At 42.4% G+C, this 17,209-nt stretch overlaps 2 protein-coding genes across 2 annotated transcripts; both read right to left on the bottom strand.

The window, feature by feature from the left end:
• Positions 1 to 599: 599 nt before the first annotated feature.
• Positions 600 to 1,148, bottom strand: LOC127776913 (U-box domain-containing protein 20-like). The gene has a single exon (XM_052303477.1). The coding sequence runs from the start codon at positions 1,146 to 1,148 to the stop codon at positions 600 to 602; it is 549 nt and encodes a 182-aa protein (XP_052159437.1).
• Positions 1,149 to 7,944: 6,796 nt separating this feature from the next.
• LOC127777161 (nucleolar complex-associated protein 3) lies at positions 7,945 to 15,126 on the bottom strand. Its single transcript, XM_052303702.1, has 12 exons — positions 14,603 to 15,126; positions 13,359 to 13,552; positions 12,339 to 12,547; positions 12,154 to 12,256; positions 11,604 to 11,767; positions 11,203 to 11,341; positions 10,817 to 10,987; positions 10,597 to 10,733; positions 10,136 to 10,450; positions 9,333 to 9,472; positions 9,056 to 9,153; positions 7,945 to 8,969 (listed from the first exon to the last, which is right to left on the bottom strand). The coding sequence occupies exons 1-12, from the start codon at positions 14,958 to 14,960 to the stop codon at positions 8,457 to 8,459; spliced, it is 2,541 nt and encodes an 846-aa protein (XP_052159662.1). The 5' UTR covers positions 14,961 to 15,126; the 3' UTR covers positions 7,945 to 8,456.
• Between the last annotated feature and the right edge of the window lie 2,083 nt (positions 15,127 to 17,209).

The raw sequence follows: 17,209 nt of genomic DNA on the forward strand, positions 1-17,209 counted from the left end.
CATTTAGCAGTTTTTCTACAAAACCCATTTTGATTTGGCCTTTTGGCTAGATCGAGGTGGTTGGCAACTTCATATCACCGCATGGCGTTTAGGTGTTGTGATCGTGCTTATCGACTTGTCACAAAAAGTTGCCAACATACTTTTCAATATATATTTTTATAGAAACAAGAAGTCAAAGTTGTGTTTTGAAGATCATTCGCTGTACAAAATGATTTTCTTTACGAGTACGGAGGGAGTACTAAAATTGTCCCTAAATATATAAACACTAAACACTTCTGGAAAAAGTACGAATTACCCCCTGAACTATCGCGGTCGACCGAATTACCCCCTAGACCACAAAACCTGACATTCTTCACCCCCAACTATGCAAACCAGACGAATTACCCCCCTCGACCAAATCCGTGGTGGTTTTGGTCTACGTGGCGTACACGTGGCAGTCCAGTCAACATTCTATTTATTAAAAAGTATGGGACCCACTTATCATACTCCTCTTCCATTCTTCCTCTCTCACTCTTCCTCTCTCTCTTCTCTCTCTCACTCTCGATGATCCCGTCGAGGTTGTCGTTGATATCAATGGCGGTGGTGGCGCCGCCGTTGCGTTAGCAGCACGAGGACAACACAACGATCTCCCTGATGATGACCACCGCCTGGAGCCTCCTCTGCAGGTCGTCGTGCTTGGCGACGTTGGCGAGCAGCGCCACCGACGCGGTCGATGAGCCGATGGCCATGATGGCCTTCTCGTCGAGCGGCATGACGAGCACCAGCGACGCCTGGACGTCGTTGAGCAGGACCGACGACGCTGACGAGTCACTCACTGCGGCGAACGATGCGACCACCGCGGCGAGTGCGCTGGCGGCGCCAGATGACGCGAGGCACCGCCGGTCCCTATCGGACTCCCACGCGAGGCGGCCGACCTCGCGCACCGCCGCGCCGCACCTCGCCGCGTCGCCCGCCCGCGCGGCGGCCTCGACCTCGCCCAAGCCCAACACCTCGCCCGCCTGTGCCAGCGTGACAGGCACCCGCGGCGTGGGGATCCGCTCGACGCCACGGCAGTGGTTGGCGACGCACCACGCCTGGATGATGCAGCGGAGGGCGTGGTTGGGGATGAGGTCGTCGGCGCGGAGGTCACCTTTGGTAACCGGGCACATCGACGACGCCGTCGCTGCCGTCTTCCCCGCTCCGGCGGCGAGCAGCCACGCCTCAATGCCGGCCTGGGCTTCATGCGCGTGCGGGCACGCCGTCGGGCGTTGGGACAGAGAGTCTCGCCGACCTGGGCTTCATGCGCGTGCGCGTCGTCGGGCCGCTGGCGCCGTAGCCCGACGCGTCCGGCAACCGCGGCGGTGAGACCGCCGTGGCCGCGTCAGATCTCTGTGCCTGGCTCGACCAGTTCGCTGACGGTGCCGCTATGCCCGCACTCCTGACGGCGCCAGAGAGAGAGAGAGAGAGGGGGGGAGGGGGAAGCCACGCCGAGGGGGCGGCTGCTCGTCGTGGCCGCAGCCGCCGCCGCCTCCTCCTTATCCCCTGCTGCCACTACTTCCGCGTCACCCCACGCCGCCGCTGCTGCCGCCGCTCTGTGTTCCCCGCCCGCAGCCGCAGAGAGGAAGAGTGAGACAGAGAGTGAGAAGGAGAGGAAGAATGGAAGAGGAATATGACAGGTGGGTTCCACATTTTTTAATAAATAGAATGCTGACTGGACTGTCACGTGTATGCTACATAGACTAAAACTACCGCGATTTGGTCGAGGGGGGTAATTTATCCGGTTTGCATAGTTGGGGGTGAAGAATGTCCGATTTTGTGGTTCAGGGGGGTAATTCGGTCGACCGCGATAGTTCGGGGGGGTAATTCGTAATTTTTCCTATATAATACTCCTCAAGTTGTTAAGTTTAAAAATGTAAAAATTATATCAATAGATTTATCTTAAAAATACTTTCTTAAAAGTATACATATGTCACTTTTCAATATATATTTTTATAGAAATAAGAAGTTAAAGTTGTATTTTGAAGACCGTGTCGCTGTACAAAACGACTTTCTTGACGAGTATGAAGGGAGTACTAAAATTGTCCCTAAATATATAAACACTAAACACTTCTGGACTTTAACGGGGATTAATTAACAAGAGAGGTGAAACCAAATTAGAAATAATAATTTGTCCACGATATGATATTTTCAATTGTTGACAAAATGCTACTTCCACTTTTTATTAATAAAACTCAATATTATTTTTACAATTTTGTACGACTAGGATTCATTACACATTGTTTGCTAATACTATTTTTTATTTAACAGTGTTGTCAAATATAAGAACGAATTATTGGTCTGAAAGTGCATCGCCACCATCTTACGATTGTCGATTCTCCCGGTTAATTAATTTATACGAACTTGGAGCTATCTGAGCTAGATACTGATGAACGGTGATTTGGCTGTGTACATCCGTTTAGATGTAGAGGCCGGTTTAATCCATTATCTTAAAAAAAAAACTGATGAACGGTGACATCATGATCCACAAATACCCTGAGGAACAAAATCGAATTCTTCCAAAGATGGTAACACCAGAGCAAAACACATTTAGTAAGTGTTGTTGACGAGACACGTATGGCTCAAACATTTAGTAGCTAGCTAGCTAGATTAATTAAGAAGAATAAACAATTCATACTAAATTCATCATGGCAAAATGATGACGCCAATGAACCAGATTCTCTATCATGGATATCAGTATCAAGTTTGATCAGTTTAGCACAATAATGCACCTCTGATTATTAGCGGCATGCAATATATGCTTTTTTAATAATTCTAACAATGTCTGCGATTAAAAATTTGTTGCCAGCTTTGTGACGCATATATACCAGGGCAGCAAAATCCTTCTTTCGGGATCGGTAAATAAAAAATGGCAAAAATTTTTGACGTAGAATGTATATATAAACCTATCTTTGTAAGACTACACTCTAGTTTGGTGGTACGTAATTTGCTGAAAAACATTATGACCATTATTTTATTCAATTGGATAGATAAAATTTATAGGAATGAACATTTTTACCCTGTGACAAGTTGATGTTAGAATATGTGTCGAATATACTAGTCCTATTTGATTACGATTGAACTTGGAGTTGTAATAGTTGGTAGGGATGGAGTTAGAGTCAGACTCTATAACCCGGCATCTCTTTTAAATAGAGAGGGGGGCACCACAATGTAACCATAGCGACTACAATGCAACGTAGACACGCAGAGAGATGATGGCGGCGAAGCCATAGTCTCGTAGCGGCTAGGAGTTATATTGGTTGCGGAGGAGCACTCATAATCAGAGCCCCGGGGATGTAGGATTCGGCTGAACCTCGTTAACAAATATCGTGTGTTCATGTGTCTTTATTTGACGTGTCTTGGGTGATCAATGGCTTAAGCGATCAAGAAGGATAGTCGTCGTTCCGCTGTATTGACTAACTTTTATAACAAGTGGTACAAGAGCAGAAGGTTTTAGTATTGGATCAAGAAGACATGTGGAGGAGGAAACACGAGGTGGTGATAGCGCATCGACAGGAGATCGTCAGTAGTGGCGATGAGATCGATGGCGACAACGAGGACGTTGCGGAGGCGACGATCTCGCTCGCGATCAGACCGGCGATGGCGGAACGTGACCGGAAGACGAGGCCGGGCATGGCCGAAGGCGTTCAGAGAGATAGGAGGGGTAGCGCCACGGACTGCACGCCCGACGCACGCGGCGATCATGGATTCGTGGCGGCAGGGAGGCTAGTGTCGGAAGGGCAAAGCCGGCGAGCGTTCGAACAAATATTATTACACTATAAGTTTTGTGTGTTCTCATTTATAGAGATACTTGCCTTGGTAAAGGGAAAATATATGGATGACCAAAGAAGTTGATTGGGGACCAAACCAAGACTTTCCCCAAGTCTACTCCAACATTACCACATCATTTTTGATCCATAGAAGGCAAGAGATGAAGTTCTGTACGTTTTGGATTCGTATTCGTTCAGACCTTCTAACAGCATCAACTTCAAACAAATATAGCCACTGATCCAGAAGGACTCTCGGGGCCCATGAGTACTTGTTGGAAAGCTTATGGAGTCTACTTTGATATGGTTCTGGTCCTACATCAAAATTCTTTCCAAGGAGTTAGGAAACTACAAAACAAGCTATATACCTCATCCAGTCGGAGTCTGATTTGGGCTTTGGGCTTTGTAATTGTTTCGTGGGCTAAACCCTATCCCTAATCATATTTATTTAGTAGTCGCCATAGTTCAGAGTGAGGTTTTGCTTAGATTATCTTATCTAATGTAGTTTCGCTACTAGTTCGGTTTGTGGAACCCAAAATTCAAGTGATAAATCATTCATATGTAATTGAGTTGTAATCTACTTTGTTTTTGGTTCTGTTCTTCAATTCACATGTTTGGATTAGCCTTGTCAGTGAGGTCAATCGGACCACGCACTGTTGATAAAAGGAGACGTGGTGCTGTGGTTTGCAGGTTCGAATCGTGTTTATTGGAAACTGGATTGTGTGTGTCAAGTTTCCACCAAATCGAGAGTTGTCAGTACCTATCGGAATATGATTTTAGGTTTATTTTTAATGTAGTATTTACAGTGCTATATAATATATAAAATAATATTTACAACTTGTTTCAATTGTAACTTTGATTGTAATTTCTATCTTTATTAAGTGCAAATATTTCAAATTTGTTTGTTTTCCTTCATAATGTAATATATATTTTTTTTGGTGAAGTCATATATATGCTTTTTCTGATTAAGTGACATCCCACAAACTTTCTTCGGCATATATGTAGAATGAAGGAGACTTTAAAACAAATAGTTTTTATTGGATACAAACTTTGTAATTCTTTATAAGCTCCTTTTTTTCTTCCTGTAACTTTGTACATATTCTGTTTTAATAAAAATACACTGCTAGGCAAAGCCCTGGTAGTTTTTCGGTAAAAAAAAAATGACATCCCACAAATGTTCCATGAAAAAGATAGACAAATAAATGAAAATTTTGATTGGCCCATTAAGGAATTGACGTGGGCTCCGTCATGACCCTTACAACAGGCAGGCCCATTAACGGCCGAAACAACTCAGCAAACCTATATGAGTGGCATACATCTGTTGTTGGAATAAGTTCACATGAGTCCCTCAATTTGTCACCGAGTTCAAGATTCGTCCCTTGAGCGCAAAACCAGGTACAACGCATCTCCCAACTTACAAAACCATACAAATAAGGTCCGAGAGAAAGAAATAGAAACTAATCCTATCCTACCCTAACAAAACGGATACAATACGATCTTATCCACATACTCTAACAGTCCTTGGCGGGCCTCGCCTCAGGGCTCCCCGCCTCCCCAGCATGATGTACGTCAGGCACCCTGCCAGCGCCGTGATCGACGACCCACAGTCCGATGACGGCCCGGAGCTCCGGCCGCCGCTCCCTCCTCTCCCGTCTCCCGTCTGTCGCAGCGCACAGCTCCTCTGCTATCAGCTGCCACACGCCACTCCTCAACCGCCTCTCCGTCCGATGGTTGTCGCCCCCTGCGCTTCTCCCGCCGGCTGGCCTCCCCACTCGATTGTTGTCGTGCCCCGCCCTTCTCCCCGCCGACCGGCAGCCGCCACCCTTCTCCCTCTCGGCGTGCCTAGAGAGAGGAGAGGGGAGAGAAAGGAGGAGAGGGGAGATGGGGGAGAGGGGAGGAAGAAGAGGATGGGTGAGAATGACATGTGGGGCCCCACCATTTTTTATTAATTTGTGTGTGAAACTGACATGTGGGTTCCATGGGGTTTATTATTTTTTCTCGGATCAAATTGCCATGTAAGCGTCACGTCAATGCCACGTCAAATGAAGACTGAGTCAAATTAACCACGTAGGCGCCACGTCAGCCAAAACCGCCACCCAAACCGCTGAGAGACCTCATCTACACTGGTTTTGACAATTGAGGGACCCATTGTATCTGGTTTTCTGGTTGAAGGATGATAATCAGATTCGTGACAAATTAAGGGACCTCAGATGAACTTATTCATATGTTGTTTTACTACTTAATCTAACGGTGCAAATATTTGGGTGATTTTACGTTGAAAATCTGTCGACACATATGTAGCCCCTCCCAATTGTTAAGTTACAAATTTGATATATTTTAGCAGAAACGAAATATGCAGAATGCGAGTTTTCCATTTTTGAGATATTTTAATTTGTATCTGCATTTTCATTTGAGTACCTGTAATATTCACATTTATATTTTAGTCCCTAATCAGGTCAGTAGTCGGTTCCCGTTGAAAAAAGTAAGACAGAAAGGTGCTGAAAAAAGAAAAAGAAAATCAGTGATCCTTTTGATATGTTTTGAAAGTGTAGAATTATGTTTTGAATTGTGGCTTTGTTCGTTACCGGAGGTTCCCATTCAGAACAGTGCGCATGGAAAACGGAGCGGTCCATTAGCGCGTGATTAATTAAGTATTAGCTAATTTCTTTTTCAAAAATAGATCAATATGATTTTTTAAGCAACTTTCGTATATAAACTTTTTTGCAAAAAAAAACACACCGTTTAGCAGTTTGGGAAGCGTGCACATGGAAAATGAGGCAGATGGAGCTGGGAACTTGATGCGAGCACACTCGCGAAGGGTGGCCCGATCTTCACGACAGTAGGTAGAAACCAATGATAACTTGCTGTAGAAACAGCGGGTAACTAGCTTTATACCTGCCAAGGTTGGATGCGACCAAGCGACGGGGAGAGAGACACCGAAACCGTGAGGACTTCGACTCGATCTCCGAACGACCGCAAAACCACAATCCGGTACTAATCCTCACAATACGGTGCAGCCGAACTGGAAGCCGTAGAGCACGAACTAGGGGACCTCAAAGAGATCTTCCTCACAAGGCCAAGAAGAACTCGCAAGAACAAAGGGGTGTAAGATACTCAAGCAGCTCGGCTGCAAAAACCATTCAGGTTATCAAATCATCAAAAGCTGTTTTCTGGAAGCACATAGGAGATATTTCTACTAGGAACAACCCTCCTAGATAGGTATGAAAAGTCCTGAAAGTTTGAAGGACATAGGCTAGCCCAAAGGTCTCAACAAGCGAATTCCCGAGAATACTCGCGCGTCTGTTTGGATAGTGAGCAGCCTTCAGTAAAAATGTCATTACTCCTCATTGGGAAGTCCAAATGACATGGGGTCGGTTGCGTTGGAAAGCTAACTTAATAAGATTTCACACCATGTGCATAATGCACTACGAAATATTGTAGATTGATACAGTTTTGCATGGAAAGTTGGAAGTCTTGGCAAACTGTTGGCCTTCAGAGCAGTGTCCACTAATATGGCCATAACTCTTTAGTGGGAAATCCAATGGACGAGCGGTTTGTTGGGTGTGAAAATAGACTCAATAAGCTTTCCAGAAAGTGCTCATTCACCTTCATAGCTTTTGAGAATCAAAAGTTATGACGATTTCTTGAACTAGTCCGTTTTGAAACTGAACTGGTCCGTTTTTACTGGTCCTTTTTCACTGTCCGATTCAGCTTCCTCTTGTTGCATATTCATAAGCACAACCAAAGTAGAACGTTTAGGTAGTATAACATTCTCATCTATAGATGCATCTAATCGGTCCTTCCATTACTTTGTCACGTGTAGCAGTAGTTGAACTTGGTATAGTCATAACTGGAATGTCCTCATCAGAACTACTCCCTCCGTCCCAAAAATACTCAACCTAGTATTAGATAAAGTTTTCTAGCACAACGAATCTGGACATACTCTTATCTAGGTTCATTAAACTAGAAAACATCAAATCCAATACTAGATTGATTTTTTTTAGACGGAGAGAGTAGAACTATAGAAACACAGCCTTAGTGTGGTTAGGTGTTTGCTTAATCCGTTTTCGAGTCGTTTGCGTCCCTAATTATAAATATATGTCAATTGAGATGTTAGGTGAATAATGATACAAATCTATATACCTCAATAAAAGATAACAGTGATAGTTATGCTACCTGCATTCGCATGTTTTATAAATTAGTCCCCAGTATGTCCTCCATTATGCAATAGTCTAATATATGTTTAAATATGAAAAACATATATTCAAATAAATGTGTACTTTAACATAGCAAAACATGGATATTTACTAGTGGACAGTAAAACCTACTATTTTTCCCCCTTTCTGCGCGAGCACCCTACACCTTGCGACTACCAATCTGTAGTTTTGCATAGGGGATGGCATTGTTCATGCATAACAATATATATAGATAACACAAGCATGCCACTGTTATATCTTGTACAGCGGCAGCAAACTTGTTAGCCTGGTTAGGTCCAGGCAACAAGAATAAAAGGACATGTCAGGAAATAGAACGAGCTTAAAAAGAAATGCTTGTAACTGCAAATGTGTTACACCCAAAAGCTACGATAAGCTACAAAGTGGGTATGGCAAAATTGTTCATTCTGCACACCTTTGGTCCCTGGTGTGCAAAAATTTCCCCCAAACGCAGCACAACTTAAGCCCTTGAAACCTTTTTCTTAACAGCCTTTGATTTCCTGCTTTTCTTCTGCTTCTTGTATTCCTTGTACAAGTTGATGGATGACAACGTGTGGTTCAGCTCAGCTCTCAATCTCTCATTCTCTGAGATACCTCTTAGTACCGCAAAATGATTTTTTAACTTCTCTTTGAGTTCATCTCCACCCGCAACGCAATCTGATCCCTCAAGCGCTGCAGGGCTTAGGGCAACAAACTCCTTACCACGCCTCTTCTTTCTGCAGTTTAGTGGCAACAATTTATTCGCTGGTTTAGACAATTTCCGTTCCATTGACAAGTCTCTATATGCTTCTAGAGGGTTTGCATTTGAAATTGGAACAGGATTCTGTGTAGGATTCAAATTGGCCATGCTCAAGATATTTGAGGCCATTGAGGAAACAGAGGAATCGTAATGCTTCTGCAGAAGGCTAAGCTCCCATAGGACTGAGGCAAGTCCCCCACTCAGATAAGGATCTTTAGCTTCTGGGTCATATTTCTGCACAAATGAAAGGTAGCATTATTAGGTAAACACAAGCTGTAATTGATGTTGATGAATTGCACAACACAAGGGTAGACAAATACCGCAACTAAGCAAGACAGGGAGCCACCACCAGAATCATTTTCCAACATGTTTCTGCACTTGCTATTCTTTTGAAGAAGATGCTTCAGTGTGATTAATGCTGAAATATTGTTCAAATATGTCAGCAATTATGTCAAAGGAAATGAAACAGATGTTTGTACTTAATACATATTATGTACTGTCCAGGAAGGAAAAACAAATGTACCCCAATGGATCTAATATTTGGACTACAATCAAGGTAGAAAGACTGGGAAAGTGCAAGGCAAAACAAACACAAACCTGCCATGGCTTCTGCAGAACCAAAGGACAAAGCAAAGGTTGCTAGGCGTTTAATGAAAGCAGCTGCTCTTATCATATCCTGCTGTTTGCCTTCCCAGAGAAGTGTCTTCAGAGCATCAGCCAATACCTCACCACGATCTCTGGATAGAGACAGAAATCAGGTTGTGTTCTTAAGTTACTTGAAAACTTTGCAACAGCTATCTTAGACATAACCACCATTCGATTTACCAAAAAATGACAACACGAAAACATTCTGAAAGTGTATTGTTGATGGAAGACACAAAGTGGACCGCCATAAGCCATGAATTAAACATGTTGGTCACTGCTGCCTCCACATTAATAAAATGGTGCTTACCATACGCAAGACTGTATAATGTTCTTCTATTATACATTATAATCGGCATTGGAGTACATGATAAAATGCATTGTCAGTAATCAGCATGGTTATGTGGTATAGCTGTACATAACTACTTCCTCCGTTTCACAATGTAAGTCATTCCAGCATTTCCCACATTCATATTGATGTTAATGAATCTAGATAATATATCTAGATTCATTAACATCAATATGAATGTGGGAAATGCTGGAATGACTTACATTGTGAAACGGAGGGAGTAGTTATTTATGAGTAATAATAAGCATTTCAATGGTGAAACACTGACCAACAATAAGTAATGTAAGCAAAAAATAACGGAAGAAAAATTTGCTATGATGCTACCTATCCATGAATCTGTGTTTTAGAAAGGACAAGAGTATATATATTTCTTCCCCATCACCAGCACCAAAATAAATAGAATTCAAACCTGTCAGGCCAATACTCCAGAATGAGGTTAAAAAGCTGCACAAAGAAGTCTTGCAGGTCTACATTCAGAGCTTCAAGGTTGCTCCTCCAGACTTTAAATGCAACTATGCAGCACTGCAGACGTTCTGATACATTCAGTGTATTGTCATGTACTATGCCAGAGTGATGGTCGGTATACCCAGAAAGCTTCTTGAGGCACGCGACAAGTTCACCCATGAAATCCAAATCAATTAAGTGTGAGAATTTTCCTAAACCCTCCAAACATGGAGCAAGTAGTGGGTGTGAGCCATCTGGGGAGACATTAATGACCTTGCCCCTGATGATGATATAATGACTGTCAGCATAGTAACTTTATTCCAAAGTAAGTGAAAGTTTATCATATTGGATAAACTCGAATGGTACAATGCCAGTAATGAAATTGTTATGGCAAAAACTAGTGTGACAACATTAAAGTGCACATACCTGGAATTTGAAATACTCATGCTATGCTTCAAAATGCGAAAGTAAGTCTCAAAAAGAGCAGAGAGTGTTTCTTTCTGTATCCTTCTCCTTTCCTTTGGATCAAGAGTAAAGGAAACAGATCTAAGTTCAGCATCAACCTGCAAAAATAGTAATAATAATAAATAAGTGAATTTCTTATACAGTTTGAGCTATACCTATCAAATTATGCAACAAATGTTACCTCTTCTCTAGCCTTTGAGATCAATTCCTGTTTGGCTTTCTTATTATCACTCACTGGCAATTGCTTTGGGACTTCCTGGTTTTGTCGTCGTTTGTTCTTCTTTGGTTTTCCCTTTTCTTCCTCTCTGTCATCTTTTCCAAGATCATCATCAAATCTCAAAGATAGGAAGACCTTACAGAAAAAAGTGGCCACAATTAGCACATGGAGTTGATTTTCAGCTATGTTGGATGAAATGGGGCAGTGGTCAGCAGCTAGGAATGAGCTGCTGCCCATAGGGCCCAAGCTGGTGAAGTAAGTCCATTAACATATTAATTGCATGGTGAAGATGCGACAAGACAAATAATAACCACATATCACATGTAATAAATACAAATATTGGCACATACCTCAATGCTATCAGGATGAAGCTGGCAATCGTTTAGCTTCACATGATCAGCAATCAATCTCACAGCTTCAATAGTTGCCTCACCACGATGCTTTCCTTCATCTACAAATAGAGACCTTATCGTTTCACAACACATTTTCCTACAAAGAATTGGGGGAAATGCAAGAATGTGAGGACAACATTAAATGGAACAGTTGGCTAAAAAGGTAACCCAGTGTTTCCCATCATTTTAAGTAGACAATTTAGACCATCAGATGATCAAAAATTAAATAAATAAAAAACAGATGATCCACAAATCAAACTACACAAGACATTATTCAAGGAAATCAGTTGCACAGCTAAATCAACATCTAACAGGAAACAATGATTTTGATATAAATTAATACAGGTTACGTAGTCAACCTCACTGCATCATCTGGAGAACTTAAATTTCTCGCCACGCTAGCAAGTATACTTTCACGGAAGTTGAAATGTGGAGCAGTATCTAGTAAAGTACACATGCAACGAACAGCCAGAGCGGAAAAATTTGGTTGCTTCTCCAAGGAGATTAACTTTTGCAGGTATGCCTGAAAAAGCATAGAAGAGCAAAGGAAAATCAAACCCAAGAAATATAACTTCTGAAACTAACTTCCGAATGCAAGGAAAATGTAACTGCATTCGGCTATAGTGCATGGCATGATATATATGCACGTTATACACATTATGTGTACCTTTTCAACAAGACAATAATCCTCTTACATGGGGAGTTGGGAGGCAAACAAAAAATATGGGGAACAGGCAAAGGTTGAGAATTTTTGTAGCTCAATGTTTTTGTACCATATTCATCCCCATGCAAATCAATTTCAAACAACAAAATAAATGATGGAACCATTCAAACATAATTCATATGAGAGAATTACAGAATAAAGATAATGTCTGTCACTAATTAAAAAGCAAGGAGGTGGAATGAAACCTTGTAGGAGCGAAGAAGTGTGTATTCATAATATCTCATCTTTTTTACATCTTTTGAAACCTCTACCGTAAGCTCTTTTTCTGTCAACTGCCTAATGCGGTAACTGCAGCAAACAGAGAATGAGGCATGAGAAAGACACCTTAATATGTAATCAAAATACAAAATGAAAATCAACCATCACATACCTAGGAATAATGTCCCTGAACACAGCAAGCAAGGACATCAGACCAAGTTTAACAACCTTCTGGTCTTTGTCATTGCATATGTTTAACATATCATTTAGAGATCTAATATGTGATTCAGGATCTTCAAGCATAGACATCCCTATTTCAGCCAGCTGGGCCTTCTTTTTCTCAAATAATTCCTCAGCTGAAAGTTCCTCCTTCACCTCCTCCTGTCAATCGGAGCAAGTACAAGACATATGTGAAAAAAAAAAAAAGCATTAACAAACAAATAGCAACATGGTGATTTTAAGATCTTGAAGGGTTGAAATTGTGGGCCCATCATCGCATAGAGAAAAATTATTAATTAAATTAAATTACTACAGCAATCAAATCACATGCGAAAAAAGGGAAAGAAATACATAAAGATTGATATAGTAATGACACACCTAGTATGGTTATAACGACAAGCCAGAAAACACAATATGCGCCCCTGCCACGCCTTCATAACTCCAAATACCCGGATTCGTTACAGTCATTTGTTTTAATATTGACCCAACATTTTACAAACATGCTTTTTTCTCCATGGTTATTCTTGCACTGCATTCTATAGGCTGTATGATTAATAGTTTAATACCCAGAACTCATATACATACTGTGATGTTCACAGTTCCGTACCATCTGACCTAGCGTTTTCTCGAAAAATCTTAGGTTTTCATGTCAACAACGAATAAGCCAGAGAGCACTAAACTAATACAGGTATGACAGTCAAATTATATATGTGGATGTATGTTGATCAACAATGATGCATAGGATACTTCCATACTGACAAAGTTGCAATCAAGCAAGGCCAAATCATATATTTTTTGTGCTACCGTTATGAAGAAGGCATATATATAGTACATAGCATATGGTTTTTCCAACAACCAAAGCAAGGAGGTCGAGACAGCTTGTCTTCCTAACAGGCATTAAAATTATGTATCATAAGCAAAAGGCTTGTTGAAAAATGAATCTCTGTGATGCAAAAAAAGAACAAGGTAATACCAGCACTTTTGATTGTAATTTTCCATTTGAAGCTTCAGTTTGAGCTTGCACATTTTGCAATTTACCATCTCCCTTTTTGCTTTTGGATTTTTCCTTCCGTTCTCCCTTTTGAATAGTTTGTTTGGAATTTCCTACTTTGTCTTCAGATTTAGATTCAACATTATTAGAACTGTCATCAAATCTCGCTTTCTTGGCTGCACGGCAACACAAATATGTTAACTAAGTAGAATAGCACCAAGTAGCATAGGCATATGACAAAGGCATCTTTAAGCTTCAAAAGGCATCATTCAGTAACACATAGAAACTGATGCATATAGCTTCTTCTGTGCTTAATCAAAATTAATATCCACAGAACAATATTTGTGCCTTTTCTCTCACTATTTGGAGAAGGTCTTGCCGTGATCTTTCAGTTACACTGAACATCTAATTTATTTAAGGAAGCAAAGATCATTATAGCCAGTTCCATACAAACTAGTATGCGTTAGTCCTTTAAAACAATGGATACATGACCATACATGCATAACAGCATAAGCGCCAAAATTTAGCTCTTTCATAGAAAAAGAATGGTGGATTCTATGTACTTGCCAGCTGAAATCCAATGTCCAATTCATTCAACCTGGTACACAGGACTGCATGATTTGCGAATGAAAAGGCCGAAAGACCTAGGCTCAATGTACCGAGTGAATTTGTTCAGTACCCTTGGACATGTCAACTAGTTTTTATAGCTAGATCGGTCAGTCTTTCTTCCACTTGTATAGTTTATTCCAATCATTTACATTCCCAGGGGACCATTCCAAATACAAACATTTGTGATTAGGCATTGGCAATGCATAGACAAATTTCGCTTTGCAGTTCAACATTTTCTCCTCAGTACTGCAACTGTGACAACGAGAGTAGTGGATTTGGAAGTAACGAGTTTGCCACACCCTTTTTCTATTCAATAATATCGAAATGTCCTACCCAATTACTCCATCCGTCCCAAAATAAACAAACCTAGTACAGGATGCCCTGTCCAAATTCGTAGTACTAGGATGTGTTACATCAATTGTTTATTTTGGGATGGAGGGAGTATGTATCTATAGGAAGAGATGTGCAATTCTTACATTGCATAAGGACTATGAATTAGAGTGAGAATTGAATTCTTGCATTCGAATAAGGACTTGAATTATAGTGAGAATTGAATCGATTTAGTAGTGTGTCGCGGCAGCAGAACAACAAATAAGATTAAAATAAAAGTATAGTACCGTTGTTGTAGACCAGCTCCCCTTGCAGGGTCTTGACGGGGAGGGCGTCGACGCGGTCGACCTCGAAGTCGTCGTCGTCGTGGTTCTTGGGCCTGAGGGCCTCGACCGCCTTCCTCCTGCGCTCGCGCTCCTCGTAGAGGCGCTCGACCTCGTCCTCGTCGTGGTGGGCGACCCTGGTGACGTAGCTGTCGATGGACTTCCTGTCGAGCGTGGCGAGCGCGCGGGCGTGGCCCTCGTTGCCCCTGAAGAACTCGACGTCCTCGTCAGAGACCACCACGTCGTCGTCGTCCACCTCCGGCGGCAGCTGCGGGGGCAGGATCACCTTGTCCTTCTTCTTCTTGCTGCTGCTCTTCCCCATCGCTGCCGGTCCTTGGCGAGGCCGCGCGGCTCGGTGAGAGGGAGAGGGAGAGGGAGAGGAGGGTTTTAGCTAGGGTTTCGTCCGCGGCGGCGAGAGGCGGCGCGCGGAGAGGGGAGAGAGGAAGTGAGGAGGAGGATGGCACGGCAGCCTGCGGGGCCAGCGTGGAGGAGGCCTTTTTGGCGCCGATGACCGGCCCAGTCGGGTGGGCTGCCGCTGACGAGTGGGCCGTAGGGGCGGCCTCGCTGGATTGCGCCGACCCAGGAATTTTTTATGGAAAAAAGTTCATTTTAACAAAATAACTATAGGTTGTCTTTCTAACTAAATGTCCAACACAGTTCCAATTTCCAAAATATAAAGCAACATATGAACTCAAGCAAAATTATTTGTTGGATTAGTAGATAGACGAGCACCTAAGAACAATTCACGGATACATTAGTAGTTGTTGGACTAACGGTTCGATGGAACAATCAGTAAACACGTGAGCATATGCCTACAAATTTAACTGTTAAATTTACGTGCGCACATCTAGAATTAGAGGTATGCATGTGTTTAGATGAAAAAAATATCAGCTTAGCCCCGCATGCCGCCCATGCCGCCTACTCATGCGGATAGACCTGCGACCTCCTTCCCCCTGCTAATGCGCGTGGGTATCTGGTCTCTGAACAAAAACGGAGGGAGTAAAACTTATCTCTAGATCGACGCCTGTAAAATCGGCATGGTTTGTTAGTTGTTACAGCCGCCAATCCACACCCGAGTGGAGTCTCGACCTAGTACCACCCACGCACCGCACGCCACACTGCCATTATATATGTTGCGTTGCCGCCACCCTAGTACCATCTCGACACGCTTGTGCTGCTCGATCTCGATATCTATCAGATCGATCGATCGGAACGAGAAAAAGGGGAGCAAATTATGGAGGAGATCGTAGGCCGAATTTTTTTTCATCTAAACACATATGGCTCCCTAATTCTAGATGTGAGCACCTAAGGTTGGGAATTATGTTTCTAAGCAACATACATATGTGACCATGTCAATCAGGTTGAGCTGGTGGCCAGATGCCCAACAAAATAACTAGGTTGTCTATTTAACTAACGTCTACGTTTGATACACTTCCAATTTCCAAAATAAAAAGCAACATCATTAGTAGATAGATGAGCAACAAAAGATAATTTACCGGTGCATTAGTGGTTTGTTGGACTAAAGTTCGATGGAACAATCAGTACACACGTGAGCATATGTCTACAATTTTAAATACTGGATTTACGTGCTCACATCTAGAATTAAAGGGATGCATGTGTTTAGATGAAAAAAAATATCGTCTAGCCCCGCATGCTGCCCGAGCCGCCTGCTCGTGCGGATGGAGCCGCGACCTCCTCCGCCCTGCTAATGCACATGGGAGGGAGTAAAACTTACCTCCAGATCGAGGCATGCGAAATCGGCATGATTTGTTAGTTGTTATAGCCGCCAATCCACACCTAAGTGGAGTCTCGACCTGCTACCGGCCACGCACCGCACGCCGCGCTTCCACTATACATGATGTGCCGCCGCCACTTTAGCACCATCTCAACTTCCTAGTGCTGCTCGATCTCGATATCTATTAGATCGATCGAGCGAAACAAGAAAAAAGAGGAGCAGATTATGAAGGAGAACTTAGGACGAAATTTTTTCATCTAAACATATGCGGCTCCCTAACTCCGGTTGTGAGCACCTAAGGTTGGGAATTTTGTTTCTAAGTAACATGCACATGTTACCATGTCAATCAGGTTGAACTGATGGCCAGATGCCCAACAAAATAACTAGGTTGTCTATTTAACTAACGTATGATACAGATTGTGGAGGAGAACTAACCGAAATTTTTTCATCTAAACACATGCGGCTCCCTAATTCTAGACATGAGCACCTAAGATTGGGAATTCTGTTTCTAAGCAACATGCACATGTGACCATGTCAATCAGGTTGAGATGATGACCTGATGCCCAACAAAATAACTAGGTTTTCTATTTAACTAAATGTCCGATACAGTTCCAATTTCCAAAATATAAAGCAACATCTGAACTCAAGCAAAAATGTTTGCTGGATTAGTAGATAGACGAGCAACTAAGGACAATTCACCAATGCATTAGTAGTTTATTGGACTAACAGTTTGATGGAACAATCAGTACACACGTGAGCATATGCCTATAAATTTAAATGTTGGATTTGCGTGCGCACATCTAGAATTGGAGGGATGCATGTGTTTAGATGAAAAA

This window comes from Oryza glaberrima, chromosome 6, assembly GCF_000147395.1.
Source record: "Oryza glaberrima chromosome 6, OglaRS2, whole genome shotgun sequence".
NCBI classification, from domain to species: domain Eukaryota; kingdom Viridiplantae; phylum Streptophyta; class Magnoliopsida; order Poales; family Poaceae; genus Oryza; species Oryza glaberrima.